Source organism: Micromys minutus (assembly GCF_963924665.1).
Source record: "Micromys minutus genome assembly, chromosome: 6".
NCBI classification, from domain to species: Eukaryota; Metazoa; Chordata; class Mammalia; order Rodentia; family Muridae; genus Micromys; species Micromys minutus.
This window is the reverse complement of record NC_137975.1, coordinates 65391142-65407610: the sequence shown is the minus strand read 5'-3', so window position 1 is coordinate 65407610 and position 16469 is coordinate 65391142. Positions and strand designations below refer to the sequence as shown.

General features: G+C 47.4%; 1 protein-coding gene across 1 annotated transcript in view; it reads left to right on the top strand.

The window, feature by feature from the left end:
* Positions 1–2446, top strand: part of EDARADD (EDAR associated via death domain) — a gene marked incomplete at its 5' end in the record, with an annotated part of 39652 nt that extends 37206 nt beyond the window's left edge. Inside the window, one exon of the mRNA XM_080918561.1 lies at positions 1466–2446. Within this exon, the coding sequence (XP_080774687.1) occupies positions 1466–1848 (383 nt within the window). The 3' untranslated portion in view covers positions 1849–2446. The remainder of the gene's footprint in view (positions 1–1465) is intronic.
* Between the last annotated feature and the right edge of the window lie 14023 nt (positions 2447–16469).

Below are 16469 nucleotides of genomic sequence, written 5' to 3'. Positions count from 1 at the left end.
GGTGGGAACCAAGTTTGGGGGTGAGGCCCAGGCTACAGCTCTCTGCACTTCAGACAGAGCCTGTGTGAGCATTGAAGAATAGAGCAGAGGAACGACAAGGAGGCAGTAAATTCTGCATGGACGCTTTCTGTCCCTGACGTGTTCCCAAGTATGTGCACAGGGTAGGCAGACCCGTGTTCCCCTTCTCTTCGAGAACTTCTGAGGGGTTGGGCGGTCACGGTGACATCATCGCATGCTAGGTTTCGTGTCAAAGCTGTCGAGGAGGCCAGCGAAATGGCTTAGTAGGGAAAGGTGCTCCCACGGGTGAACGAGAAATCTCACTCCTGCAGTTTATTCTCTTACCTTCACACACGCACCGGTACACACACACACACACACACACACAAGAATAACAACAATAAACGAGACTTTTAAAAGGCTGTCAGGTGCAGGAGGTAGATCTATGCACAAGTGTTAGCTGGTCCTGGATCCCTCAGTCTGGCCAATGGCTCCACAGCTGCATGTTAGAGCAAACCGTGGGGGTGAAGGGATAAGACGGGACTGCCAACTCTTGCTACGGCTCCCAGCTCAACAACCCTTCTTTTCCTGTAAAGCAGACGTTCTCGACCTGTGGGTTGTGATAACCGCCCCCCCATGGGGTCCAATGATCTTTGGCAGGGGTCACATATCAGATGTTTACATTACAATTCATAACTGTAGCAAAATTACAGTTATAAAGTAGCAACAAAAGTAATTGTATGAGTGTGGTCACCACAGCATGAGGAACCATATTAAAGGGTCGCAGCACTAGGGAGGTTGAGAGCCACTGCTGTAAAGACTAACTCTGTATGGTCTAGAGATGGCTCAGTTAGCAGAGTACTTGCCTTGCAGAATGGATCTGCGCTCTATTCCTGACAGCCATGTAGTCATGTTCCTGTCTGTGAACCCGATTCTAAGGAGGAAGAGATCCCTGGGGCTTGCTACCCTACTTGGTAAGTTCCAGGCCAGTGAGAGATACTGTCTTAAACAAATAAATAATAATCAAAAACAGGCTCAGTGGATTGAGTTCTTGCTGTGTGCCTAGCTAAAAGGAAAAGCTGGGTACCACAGAGGCAGTGGAGATCAGCAACCTAAGCAGTGGGATCCAGATTTGGATAGATCCCTGAGGTTTCCTGTCAACTCTAGGCCAGTGAGAGACCCCGCTTTCAAAGAGAGGTAGTGGGGAGGATGGCACCCACAGATTGACACCCAAGGTTGTTCTCTGGCCTCCCCACACATAAGTGTACACTTACATATACAGAGAAGAAGAATATCGTGTGAGCAATGAGAAACAACAGTTCTGCACGATTCCACGGAAGGAACCGTGTATGTGTGTGTGTCACATGAGATGATGTCACCAATATGGTGGGAAAGTAAAGGGAGTATTGCTCATGTGTCTGCGGTGCATGAGGCCCCTGGGTAACCTGTGGCCTCTGTCACCCTACAGGTGTCAGCCTGATCCAGCCATGTAAGGAAGGCTGCCCCTGCTCTTCCTGCTCTCCCCGGGCCCCCACCATCAGCGACTTGCTCAACGATCAGGACTTGCTAGATGTGATCAGGATAAAGCTGGATCCGTGTCACCCGACCGTGAAGAACTGGAGGAATTTTGCCAGCAAATGGGGCATGCCCTATGATGAACTGTGCTTCCTGGAGCAGAGGCCCCAGAGCCCCACGCTGGAGTTCTTGTTCCGAAACAGCCAGAGGACTGTGGGCCAACTGATGGAGCTCTGCCGACTTTACCACAGGGCTGACGTGGAGAAGATCCTGCGCAGGTGGGTGGATGAGGAGTGGCCCCACCGGGGACACTCGGACAGTTCCATGCGCTTCTAGCGTCCCCTCCTCTGGCATTGGCCTAACCGCTTTGGACCAGTGTGGGTCGCAGGGACCCGTATGTACCTGCTCTTGAGGGTTTTCGGATGAGAAGATAATGTGGGCGGTGGCTATTCCAGAAGCTGGTGGCTTGCGGAAGGACAGGTTGTTCCAGTGTCTGGCATTTGTCTCCTTTTGCACATTTGTCTTAATTTAATATGTGAACCTGGGATTGGGGACTGGCTGGGACAGAGTCACGCCAACATGGAAAGAAAACGACGCTCTCCTCGAATACCAACGCCGAAGACTGCAGCAGGATCCCAAACTGTCGATGTCCCTGGACATGCCCACATCAGCCCATACAGAATCTCTGCATTCCGGGCCCAGCAGAAGACGGCACGGAGCAGTCACCCTGGCCTGTTCACTGTGCACAACAGTGTGTTTCTGTTGTAAAGGGTTTAGGAGGTCAAGAGGATACTGGATACTGTGCCCAGATACACGGGCTCTTTTTTCTTTCTTTTTTTTTATCACATACTTTTGTAATCTATAGGCTGTCCATACTGTCATTGAATTTAGCATTTTTTTTAAAAGAAATACAAAATGTATGGTTTGTAGGAGAGGGGAGCGGGTTAGTGTCTTGGGAATGGCACTGACAAAGAAAAGTGCTCAATGTGGCCTTTTGGGGGACTAGGGAGATAGCTCAGTGGTTACAGTGCTCACCATATAAAGCATGAGGTCCCCAGAACCCACATAAGTGAGGGGTAATATGGCAGCCCACCTGTAACTCCAGCACTCAGAAGGCAGAGACAGCGATCCCGATACCAAGCTGGCTAGCTAGACGGGCACATGGATGAACTCGGGGTTCAATTGAGAGACTCTTTCTCAATGAACGATGTACAAAGTGATTGATGGAAACTTTCAACATCAATTTTGGGAGTCTATATGCACACACATGTACGTGCACATTAGTATACATGTACAACAAGAGCACACACACACACACACACATACACCACCTTTTTAAATGCCCTCTGGGAAGGCTGAGGACACGGGCCAATGAGTAAAGTGGCTTTTCAGGATAAGGACCTGATCAGCAGCACCCACATCAAAGCCAGACATGGCAGCATGTACTGTGACCCCAGTACTGGGGAGGAGATCCAGGAACTCCCTGGCCAGCTGGATAGCCAAATTGGCAAGCTTTGTGTTCAGAGAGACCCCATCTCAAAAAGAAAGGTGAAGAGTAACTGAGGAAGATACCTAAGGGTCGGCCTTTGACCTAAACACACACACACACACACACACACACATACACACACACACACACAGACACACACAGACACACACAGACACACACACACACACACACACACACAGAGAGAGAGAGAGAGAGAGAGAGAGAGAGAGAGAGAGCATGCCAGGTCTGGGACTCTACCACCAACACCTGAACCTCTGTTATTAATGAGTTTTTTATTTTTTTTAAATGAGAACTCACAAAGAAAAAATAGAGCTGCTGGTGGTTAACACTTTTAATTCCAGTGCGAGGAAGACAAGTGGATCCCTGGGGCTCATCCGCCAGCCAGCCTAGCCATTGTGGTGAGCTACAAGCTGGTGAGAGATCCTGTCTCAAAAAGACAAGGTGAACAGTATCCTGGGGAGCGACATCAGAGTTGTTCTCTGGCTTCCACACGCACGTGTACACAGATCTATATACATACACACCCAGTGTGAGCGCCAATCAACCACGTCTACAGTGAGACTTGCCCATCACTTCTGGTTCACTGTTAATCACCAATGTCCACCTCATTGCCAGGTATGTTTAAAGTGGCAGCTGACGATCAAATGCAGACGTTTCAATGTTTTTGTAGATTTATTCGTATGAATGTTTTCCCTACAAGGCATGGTGCCTGCAGAGGTCAGAAGAGGGTGTTGGATACCCTAGAACTGAAGTTGCAGACATTTGTTTGTGGGTCTCTGTGTGGGCGCTGGAAACTCAGCTGCAAGTGCCCATCTCTTCAGCCCCTAAAAGCAGACATTTTTATAAATAGCGTCTCAGAAAAGTCAGATGTGAGCATCAATGATCTAGGCTCAGGCATAACTTGTGGGGGTTTAGGGGAAGGGGCTCTAAACATTTCACAGATGTGATTGGACGCCTGCTTTCTCATTAAGCTGTCCATGGTATGATCTGGCTGTTTTTCACGGGGTCTCCTAGCCCAAGGTGCTTTCATACTGACTCAGTAACGGGGTGACCCAGAATTTCTGATTGCCCGCCTCTGCCTTCCCAGTGCCGGGCCACCCGATCTGGTTTAGCTCTCACTTCTTAGAGCGGGAGCAACTGAGGGGCTTTGGAAGTCACTTTATAGGAAGGAACTGGGGAGGTGAGGCTCAGAGGCAGGGGGATGACGGAGCCTTGGGAAATGCTAGCCCTAGCATTCCACTGTACCCCGTAACTTGAGTTCCGTACACCACAAACTTCCAGAGTGAATTCTGTTCATGACTGGCCTGGGGCAGCTGCATCTCCAGAGCAGCGCTGTGCATGTGTTTACTGAGCTTGCCTTTCTAGCATTGGATCGAAACTGCCAAGCAGCGCTGAGGGGGATGGCTCAGTACTTGAGAACACTTGCTGTTATTAAGCTAAGTTTTAAGGACCCATGTGGGGGTGGGTCCCAACTGCTTGTAACATTAGCTCCTGGGGGTCTGACACCCTCTGCAGGCCTCCAAGGGCACTCATAATACAAGGCATACACTTACACACTTACACACACACAAGTAAATGTCTAAGAAACAATGTCAAGCTTCGGAATATAGCTCAGTTGGTAGAGACCTTGCCTAGCATGTGGAAGGGCCTGAGTTTGATCCCTAGCACTGTATAAACCAATGTGATGGTACATGTCTACCAGCACTTGGGGATGGAGGGAAAGGATCAGAAATTCAGAGTCACAGTTAGCTACAAAGTGAAGTTTGAGGCCAGCCTTCGATATATGAGCCCCTGCTTCAAGAAGAAAACAAAATGTCATGCAAGCCATGTGTGAGGGGTCCATGACAGTCACCCCAGCATTTACCTTGTGAGAATCTTTAATTAATAGGAGCACGGAATCAGCAGAGAAATGCACTGAAAGATTTCTTCGGGTTGGCTCTGACTGCAAACGTAAGATGACTTGGATCTGTGTTGCACAAAGAAAGCCAAGGATTATTCTCGGCTATGTTACAAACCAGCTTACTGGAAGGTGGCGTACAGCCAGTGAGTTCTACAGAGCCCTGGGACTTTACAAAGGTGAGACCAGGGAACCGATCAGGTGTGACCAACTGATTAGTTACTGAAAGCTTAGTCGTCGGTTTTTAAATATTTGATCATTTTTAGTTACACGATCTTGCGTGATGTGTGCCCATAAGTAGAGGTGTTTGATCCCCCTGGAGCTGGAGTTACCAGACGCTGGGTAACTTACCAGGTGTTGGGGACAGAACTTTTCCTCTGTAAGATTATTATGAGATCTTAACAAATGAGCCGTTTCTCCTCTCCATCATCATTTTAACCCTTAAGAGCTTTCTGCCCTGGACATGGTTGTTTTCCTATTAAAATGTTGAAATCTGCTTAGCTACGTTTTCAAAAGCATTTTTCTTTCAGCGAAATTTCCATCGGTAAAGGTCTGTGATGAGGGCATATATAGTATACATTTTATTTGGGCGCAGTAGTGGAGAGTCAAGTGAAAGGGACAGCCATATATGCACAAGGACAAGTTACATACTCCTGGTGACCCACACCAGAGGGGCGGACAAAAAACACGGCATGGTTAGCGCAGTGAAGTTTTTAACTAGTTGGGACTTGCAAGCTATGCTAGGACGGCCAACCTGCGCCTCTAAAACAAAACAAACCCTTTACAAAGCAGCCACCTACTTCTGTAGCACTGACTCTTCAGTAATTTTATATAGTGCTGCCCCCTGCTGGCAGGATACACTCTAAATCAGTCTGGCTTGGTTAGGAGTCTTCCAAGGGGGTGGGGGTGGGGGCGCCACTATGACAGAAAGAGAAAGGGTATGTTTTCTCTGTGACTGGGCAGACAAAGGCACTATAACAGTGACATGGCTGAGATGGAGGCTCCTGTCTCCAGGATGTGCCCAGCACAGTGACCTGGTACTAATCTATCAGCACCGATGGACTTGCCTCCTCCTCCTGGACTGGGGGTACTGTTGTGTCTCTTAGGTCTCTTCCTCTCCCAGTTCAGCACCCAAGGATGCCACAATGCGGCAGTCTTGGCCTCACCTGTCTTCCAACCATCTGCATTACAAAAAGGCGTTCTTCTAAAAGACAGGATTAATAACAGAAGCAGAACAGATTTTTCTCTTCTGGCTTCTCCTTTGTTAGATCTCATTTGGTTTTGAGCAAAGACTTCTCACCCCCCCCCTGCCCCCGTCTTGTTTTGTTTTGTTTTTAAATCAACCCTGCTTTCCCTGCTTTATAAGTTTCCTCCCATTTGAAGTCATGATATTATTTTCTGTGTCGCTTGCTCAGAGCCGGCTTTATGCACATCTCAAATCATCTTCCTCCACCTCTCTGAGCTTGCAGCAAACAGCTGCTTTATGTTGTCACGTGTACACACCCAAACCACAATGCCATGGCCCTAGCAATGCCGGACCACACTCTACTCTGGTGCTACAAAACCAAAGACAGAGGCGTGCACCTCACAAGGCACACTGAGAAACATTTGCTTCTCCCATTGCTTGCCTGGGACTCAGACCCCACCCTGGGACTCCTGGGCACTTGGTTATAAATGCACAAGGAAAGGTGAGTCTTGCTTTTGCTGTGTTTAGAGAGAATCAAAGCCACGAGGCTGGGCCAAGTGCTAGGGCTGCTGAAGTCTCAGCCTCAGTGGACGGAGCACCCTCGGGTTCCCAAGACCTAGACTTGGAGGACCTCAGTGGGGCAGGGCCTGCTTCCTTCCTCCCTTCCTGTGGCTATGGAGGGGTATGGCTCTGGGAGTTCTGTCTGGCAGGGGAATCACTGGGTGATCATGTTTACTGAAGAGCCTAGAGTGGCCAGTGATGCAACTGGACATGAAATGATGGAGTTTCCCAGGAGGTGAAAAGAGGATCTTCCATTTTGTGTGACCGTCCAGTGACCACTGTCCTCTGCAGCATCCCCCCCTGAGAACTTACACAAGACATTTCAGCCGGGGAGGCAAAGCTTCGGGCAGCCCTGCTTCCATGGGATGCTATCTGTACACCTCGGCGCTATCCTTTTGAATCTGTCCTACATTTCCATCTCCTGTATGATTCTGTTTTTCTAATGAATAAGGAAAGATTTTTATCACTGCAGTAATTGGCACTACAAGATTAAAGACCCATGCTAAATGCGGTGCCTCGTGTTTAAAATTCGTATGCATTTATGGGAAGGGGTGTTGTGCATGTACATACATTCGTGTAGAGGCAGGAGGACACCCAAACACACACCGTTCACATTCTTTGAGACTGGGTCCCTTGTTGGTCTGGAGCTCATGAATTAGGCCAGTCTAGCTGGCCAGTAAACCCAAGAGATTTCCTAACTCTGCGGCCTCATGTGGAAGTACATGCCACCGTGCCCAGCGCTTTTACATACATTACAGGTCTTCATGCTTGAACGAAAGAACACTTTTCTGACCAAGAGCACCATCCCCTCAGACCTACTTTGTATGGACCCCAGCCTGATCATCTATTTCTGGTACTTGAGCACCCTGTGGGTTTTCTGAAATGAGACAAACAGCACGGCCGTTTACTCCAGGAGCTGTAGACAGGCGGAGTCACCGTGGGTGAGGGCTGACAGGACTAGGGGATGTGGGTAAAGGTGGCCAAGGAATAGGCCCAAGATGCACTAAGGAGGGAAGATGAGCAGCTAACCTTCCAAGAGGATCTCCAGTGTGCTGTGTCCGCATGTGAGGTCATTTCACTGTCACCTGCTTCTCCTGACGAAGTCCATCCTCTGGATATCTGTGTGGTTTTCCTCTCTGACTGGAACCTTATCAACACTCAGACCCACCAGTTCCATGACTCATCCTGGCAGTTTTGTGACCCCCTAGAGTTTTCTGTGTCAACCCATCAGCAGCTCCAGCCTCCTTAAGGCACTTTTCTTCCAGGGCCTGGAGAGATGGCTCAGTGGTTAAGAGCACTGACTGCTCTTCCAGAGGTCCTGAGTTCAATTCCCAACAACCACATGGTGGCTCACAACCATCTGTAATGGGATCTGATGCCTTCTTCTGGTGTGTCTGAAGACAGCTACAGTGTACTCATATAAATAAATCTTCAAAAAGACACTACTTCTTCCTGATCTATTTCTCTCTTTGGGTTGCCATTTTTTTAAACTGCCTGTGTGTGTGCATGTGCATACACACACACACACACACACACACACACACACAGATGAGAACACATGGACGCCCATGTCTGCCTAGCAATCACTAGGATTCCCACATCTCACCATGAGCGAATCTACCTGCTCTGTGTTGTGGACTGCCCCCCTCTCACATCTCACTTCAATCCACATCTCATCTTTCCCGTGACTGCTAGAGGGACCCAAAATCAAAACCAAACAAGTCGTTACCTGCTTGAATTCCTCCTTCCCCCATCTCATCCAAATGTAACTATCTCTGTCAGTTTAAGTGAGGAGACTCTTTGTGACCATAAGATACGTCTGTCTTGAAATTATCACAGCATTTAAAAGTAACAGTACCAATAAAGTCTTATACCATGGCTACTTAATTGTAGCTCAAACGCCCAATGTAAAATGAAACTTCAAAAAGAACTAAGAAAAAAAATGTAGTCTGCATTAAACATACCCTTGGTACTTGTACATGCTCAGAAGTCTGTTCCCATCCATGATAAGTCACTTCTGGTTCTACTCATGAAGACAGACACTTGACCAAAAACATATAATGGACATTGTTTTACCCATTCATTCCTGGCAAAGCCTCTGAACTGGGAACATGCAGGGTAATTAAGGAGATGATGAGTTGATGTTTAAATATCAGTTTGGGAAGGTTTCAGAGGAGATGGGGCCAAATTCTTTCACACTCCATTCAAGCAACTGTCAGTTCTAGAGAGCCAATTCCCAAAGAGCTAGCTAGTCCAGGGTGATCCTGCCCAGGGTTGCCCCACCGTGCCTGTGATCTCTCAGTTTTGTAATCCCTCCCAGAACAATCTAGTCACAGCTTGTTTACCTAGCCAGGTTTCACTCGTTGAAACCAGTCAAGAGACACTTTGAAAAGTGCATGCCAATATGTTTGCACTGGAAAGATTTTTCGAAATACTACCTTAGAGCAGCAAATGGTTCGGTGAGTGAAGGCACCACTGAGTGCAGTCCCCAGGACCCAGATGGAGGGAGGAGAGCCAATTCCCACAGGTTGCTTGTTCTCTGACTTCCACATAGGGACTGTGGTACACACGTGTAAAAAAAATAAGCAAAGGTCTTTTTAAAACATACTAACTCTATACTTAGAGTTTTAAAATGTCAGTAACTTCATAAAAAGACTCCTCAAAGCTGTAACTCCATGTATCTAAATGTCGTGTGTGTGTGTGTGTGTGTGTGTGTGTGTGTGTGTACTTGTGGGTTCATGCAGGTGTGCCTGCACACAGGCAGGTACACAGGGTAAAGATAATTAATTCTCAAGACTCCCTCTCCCCCCACCCCCCACCGCAACTCTTTCTCTAGAAAGGCACTGCCTCCTAAAGGCTCCACAATCTCCCCAAAGATTGCCACCAGCCGGAGACTAAGGGTCCTAACACATGGTCTTGTAGGGGACATGTCAGATTCAAAACACACAAACTTACAGTTCTCACATATAATGCTAATTAAGCTAAGGTGCCTTCATTTCAAGCTGAGACCAAGACAGACAGACAGACAGACACACAATCTTGTCCAGAGGCACACATGTTTGAAGCCTGAAGCCTGGGCAGAGAGGGAGGGGAGAAGGAGGAGGGGAAGAGGGGGGGAGAAGGAGGGAAAGGGGAAGGGGAGGGAGAGAAACCTTTTTAAAGCTGTATGACTCCACAGGCAGTGGAAAGCTAGGCTGGCTGGCCAATAAGCATCAAGACCTCCCATCTTCCAGGGGACCACAGGTGCACATCATTGAGCTTGGCTTTTACGTGGGTGCTGCAGGCCCTCACGCTTAGAGTGACAGGCACTTTACCAAATGCGCCATCTCCCCAGCCCAAATCCCACTCCAACAAATGGTCCTGTTTTTAGAAACTGCAGCTTCTGCTACCTTAAGCCTCAACTCCCAGAAGGTCCACAGTCAGTGGCTAGGGAAACCCTACGCAGGGGCAACTCTTGGGGCTACCCCTATGGTGGGCAGAGTTTGATGGGACAAACACCCAGATGTGGCCTCTGATCTCAGTGGTGGTGCTAACTACACACAGTTTTGCCTTAAGTGTCTAGAAAGTTAGGTGTGGTTTGGATAAAGCTGGTTTGAGTTTTCAATAAAAGATGAGGAGGAATGTGGAAATGGTGAAAGACCCCCCTCCTGCTTTAGCTGCAGTAATGCCATTTCGTGCTAGGCCCAGAGCAGGCAGGGATAAAAAAAAATAATACTGAAACAAAAGTGAGCCAGAGGACAGCCCAGTCTCTGTCAGAACAAAAATATCTGCAGTTGACCACCTGGACCAAAGCAAGGACGAAAAACAACTCCTTGTCCCAAAGGAGGGGCCAAGGCCGCCCTCCTCTTCTGAGAACTTGGGTCTGTAAGGCTGTGCAGGCTAGGTCGGGGTCCCAGGTGGCCAGATACCGGTGGGCGGCCAGCTAGCAATAGACAAATAACAGAAGACATTCAGACAAGCCCAGCTTTCAGATAAGCTGCAGCCCCCGACTAGAACCAAGAGTTGTGTCCTTGGAGCCATATGTCTGCCATAGTTCCCACACTTAGATAAGCCCAAGGCAACTATTCTCAGGAGCTGCAGCCCCAGCTGGTATCAGGAGCTGTTTCCTTGGAGCCATGTCCTTGGGCTCACTCCCTGGCCACATTTAAACTAACCAATTAAAACCCTGTTCCTATGCTTCTGCTTCTGTACCTTGCTTCTGCCCCCCAAGCCCTATAAAAAGGGGACTGCCCCTTTGTCCGGCGCGCAAGTCCTCTGAGAGACTGTGTGCCCACAGGTACCTGTGTAAATAAACCTCTTGCTACTTGCATCCGAAGTGAGTGGTCTCGCTGCTCCTTGGGAGGGGTCTCTTCAGAGAGAAGATACCCTCCGGGGGTCTTTCAATGGGGGAAGGGAAAGGTGGGGAGGGGGAGAGGAGAGAGAGAGAAAGAGAGAGAAAGAGAGAGAGAGAGGGGGAGAGAGAGAGAGAGAGAGAGAGAGAGAGAGAGAGAGAGAGAGAGAGAGAGAGAGAGAGAGAGAGAGAAATGGCTCAGCAGGTCAAAGTCCTTGACAAATATGGCTGACACTCTGAGTTTAATCAATGGAACTCCAGTAAAGGGGAGGAGAAAACAGATTCCACAGAAATTTCCTCTGACCTCTACATGTGCATAGTGTCAGGTCTATGCCCGTATGCATAAACGTGAGCACTCATGTGCGCGCGTGCACACACACATACCATACACAGAAATAGTAATAAAGAACAAAACTTTTAAATTGCTGACCCTTCGGCTAAATCATTTGGGAGATTTTCATTCTTTCCAAGGTTCGTTGTTAGCTGGGTGTTTTAGCTCACAGCTCTAAAGCCAGCACTCAGGAGATACTTAGTGAGTTCCAGGCCAGCCTTGGCTACAAAATGAAACACTGTGTCAAACAAACAAAAAGAAGACAATCATTTCTCTAGAAGCCCCACCCCCCAGTCTTACAGAGCCCTGATTGACAGTTAGACCCTAATCTGTGCTGGGCCACCAGCTGCTTTCCATAACATTAGTCACAGCTTTCTGAAGCATTTTGGTCTACCGATTTAAAAAAAAAAAAAAAGAAGATATGCAGATCACATGAGGACACAGCGCTCCTGGGTATTTGTCATTTCAAACCAAGATGATTTCATGCCTAGTCATGAGATTCAACTTCCTCTTGGCTACTGTTGCACGAGTCCATCTCTCCACCATCAGACTATCACAGACTATTCTCATGATTGTCCACTTAGTCAAAGCACTGGCAAAGTTTCTTCTGTTGTCTCTCTGTTCTAAGTAATAACTAGGTAATCAGAAAAATATATGTCTGAGAGAAGGCTGTAGGATGAAACTAGTGTTTATATCAACTGAAGACAGTGAAAACTATAGGTAAAGGTCAGAGAAACAAATTGATACACCCTCTACAGTAAGAGGCTCAGAGATAATTCTTGCCCAGGCAGCACAGCTGAGTTTGTGCAGTTGTACCTCTGTGTAAATTAGAGGAAGAAGGACCTCACTCTAACCTCAGCACAAGGAAGCAGCGTGGGTAAGACACGTGCTGCTCACACTGGATTCTGGCTGCCGTGTCCTTCAGATAGCTGTATCCCTTCATCATAGGGACGCAGGTCACCAGCCAGGTTTCAAAACAAAACAAATGTAAAAGGAGCTGTTCTGCTGGCAAAGAGCCTGTAATCTCAGCTTCTCAGGAAGCTGAGGCAGGAGGATCACAAATTCAAATCAAAGCTAGCCTGGACTACAGATTGAGTTCAAAGCCAGTCCGGGGTTGCTAAGGTCTGTGGTAGGATGCTTGTCTAGTGTGAGCAAGTCTTGAGTTTAATTCTTGGTATAAATGGGAGTGGGGGTGGACTGGGATGATGTGGGGTGGGGATGGGGTATGGTGGGAGTGTGGTGGGGTGGGTATGGTGGGGTGGGAGTGTGGTAGGGTGGGTATGGTGGGATGGGGCAGGGTGGGTTCAGTCATCCCCATTACTTCTGACTTACATGGATTTATTCCCACCTTTTGGCTCTTGGTTGGAAACTTTCCCATCTCCTCCTTCATTCCTTAAACTTCCTTTCTGGACCCCCTGATTCCTATGTGGTTCTGGATCCTGCTCACATCTTTGGCTTTATCACCTCTCAGCTCCAGTGATCGGTTTCCAAGTAACAGCCTCCTAAGACTCGCCCTCAGCATCCTTCCTGCTACCGTAGCCTGGACAATTTACTTATTTAAAATTTTTTACTTATCTTTTATTTGTATGTGTTCGTATGCATGTGTCTTAGATGCCATGACCAAAGCAACTCTTATAAAGGACATCATTTAACTGGGGCTGGCTTAGAGGTTCAGAGTTTCAGTCCATCAAGGGGGAAGCATGGCAGTGTGCAGGCATGGTGCAGGAGGAGCTGAGAGTTCCTCGTCTTGTTCCGGAGGCAGACAGCACAAGAGTGGCTTCCAGGCAGCTAGGCTGAGGGTCTTAAAGCCCACATCCACAGTGACTCACTTCCTCCAACAGGGCCACATCTACTCCAACAAGGTTCCACTTCCTAATAGTGGCACCCCCTGGGCACTATTATTCAAACCACCACAGCAAGCTTATGTAAGAGTACAGGATCCTGTGGAGCAGAAGAGGGTGCCCGATCCTCTGGACCTAGAGTTACAGGCAGTTGTGAGCTTCTACGTGGGTGCCGGGAACTGAACCCTGGTACTCTGAAAGAGCAGCTAGTGCTCTTAACTGTTGAGCCATTGCTCCAGTCCTTCATTTACCTGTTAAATATTGATTTAGTGTGTACAGCATGGTACTCCTGGCCGTTAGAGGTCAACAACATGCAGAAGTAGATTCTCTCGACCCACTACATGGGCCCCAGGAGTTGAACTCAGGTCCCCAGGCTTGGCTGCAAGTGCCTTTAGCTTGGTAGCTATGGTGTCTTTACCCACTCAACCATATATATAAGTGAATCTGAGTAGGTGCCCTGTCCTTTCCTCCCTCTTGCTCCACCATGTGCTCTTGCCAAGGTGCGCTGCCTCCACACAGACCCAAAAAACATGGGTCAACTTACTTTGGTCCCAAACTTGCAAATCAGTTCGCTCGGATAAATCTTGGCTCTTTCCAAGTTAATGGCTTCAGGTCTTTGTTATAACAATGGCAGCTAAGTTACTCAACATTTGGCAGTCTGATGGGGTGGCAACTTCTCCTGAAAACCCCTTGATGAAAGAGGCAAAATTCAGTCCCATACCCCTTTGATAAGCTTTATATAGTGGATGGAAGTAACAGTATTGTCTCATGGAAGAATTCCACCCTAGTAAGGGTGGGAGAAGCAATACATTAAATATCACTGTTTTTTTTTTTTTTCTTATTCTTATTGAAAGCGATTCTAAGCAACAACCATCAACAACTAGACACTAAAATCATCTGACCAAAAGCTGGAATGAAAACTGAGGCTGGGGTGCGACTTCCATAGGTAGAGTGCTTCCTAGCATACAGGAAGGCCTGGGTTCGATCCTTACCCCTACATAAACCAGGTGTGGTGTTGGACACTATCAAACTCAGGTCTTGGGAAGCAGGAGAGGCTGGAGGATCAGGAAGTCAAGGTTATCCTCAGCTACACAGAAAGTGAGGCCAACCTGGGCTACAAGAAACTGTAAACAAACAAACAGAAGAGCAAAACCGGAGGGCATTTTGCAATAGGTGGGTTCAGGTCTGAGTCACAAGACAGAAGAAGAAACATACTGATAAGATGTTTGCCTCCTGAGAAGATGCAATTACAAGTTCCGACCCCTATGAAGTCTGGCTAGAGGGTGCTGAAAATGGAGACTTAGAGACTTCCTGGACCTATGAGTGTAAGAAGTACTTCTGAAGTTGTCGTGAATTTGCCAGTAGTGAGCATGACATGGGTGAGGCTTGTAGGCGGGTGAGAATTGTCTGAGACAAGACTGATGACTGTGCCTGTTGCCACAGCAGGGCAGAGAGCATTCATTCATCACACTGTACGTAGCTATCAATCGAGCTTTTAAAAGGGTTCTTGGAGGGGGCTGGGAAGGCGCTCGGTGGTTAAGAATGCTTGTTGCTCTCACAGAGAACCAGCTTGGTTTTCAGTATCCTCAGTAGTTGGCTCGGAAACATTTGTAATTTCAGCTCCAGGGGATCTTGAGCCCTCTTCTGGCCTCAGAGGGCACCCATACTTATGTACACACACACACACACACACACACACACACAGAGAGAGAGAGAGAGAGAGAGAGAGAGAGAGAGAGAGACAGACACAGACACAGACACAGAGAGACACACAGAGAGAGAGTGAGACAGAGGAAAGAAAAAAATGCTTTTGTATTTGAAAAATCACCTTGAGTTCTGACCCACGTTAAGCTACCACTGAATTTATTACTGTCTTACTTACTCATCACTGAAACGAGCTGTGTAAACACAAGGAAGGAATAGCTGAACCCGAAGGTCTGATTCAGTACCAAGACTGGGTTGCTGAGGGAATCCTTTTAGTAAGTCTCAGTGACTGGACATGACCAAACGAATGTGTTAATACAGCCTGACTGAGCAGCTTTAAGATCCAGGAAAGTCAACGTTTTGTGAACCATCGCACCTTTAGTGGGCACACGTGCGTCTCCCTCTCCCTTTTCCTCTCTCTCAATATATATTTATTAATTTATACATTATATCAATTTATACTACATATTTATTGACATTATATATTATATAATTATTTATAAATTTAAATAATTTATATATATATAGAGAGAGAATAGAAATCTTTATATCCTTTTTAGTATCTTGCTTGGCCTTTAAATTTACACAATTTCAAACACGTTTTCACATATCGAATATTTCAATGTTTTGGTGTTTGGCGGAAAATATTTTAAGAAATAGGGCAGTATCGCCTTCAAGATATACTGCTGTAATATACTCTTTTCCTCAGATCTCTCCCATTACTAAGATTCTACCATTTTGTGATATAACTAGTTCTAGAAGCTTGCTTCTCTCAGCTGAAAGACTAAGACATGGGACATGAAACCTGCAGAACACAAGAGGTAAAGCTTTGTGAATCTGTTCAACAGAGGCCTGGCTGGGGGTGGGAAGAGACTCAATGTGCCTGGGAAATGCTGCTCAAGTGTGGGAGACATTAGGTCAGAGTGAAGGAATTCAGGGCTGGGGAGACAGGTCTCAGTACAGTGCTCCGCCCACATGACCGTGTGTTTGATCTTAGTATCCACATACAAAGCCAGGGGTGGCAGTGTGTGTTTGTGCTCCCACATCCCAGCACTGGGGAGGCAGAGACAGGAGGATTCCTGGAGTTTGCAGGGAGCCCAGGCAAACCCAAAAGCTCCAGGTCTCAGTGAGATGCCCTGTCTCGAAAAGGAAGGTGGATGACTTTGGAGGAACGACGCCCAAAGTGAACCTCTCTGGTCAGTCACGTGATGAGCAGTGTTTCACATCTGCCTTTTGAGAGAGAAAAATCCTGAGAGGGAGTACTTGCCTATTTCCTTAGTAAAGAGCCTCATCCCGGGCCAGAGATCAATACAAGTGGGGCAGCACACATTGGCTGTCCTGGCTAGTGTGAGCAGAGTTTAATCTTCATTACGTGTTCTTGGATGTCTGACTACAATCCAGTAGAGAGTTTTACAAACATTCTAGCGGATTATAAATGGCCTTTTTGACTTTAGGTCTGTGCATCATGAGTATACATGAATAGTATTTTTTTTTTTTTTGTTTTGGATTTTTGAGACAGGGTTTCTCTGTGTAGCCTTGGCTGTCCTTGAACTCAGATCCACCTGCCTCTTCTAAGTACTGGGATTAAAGGCCTCCA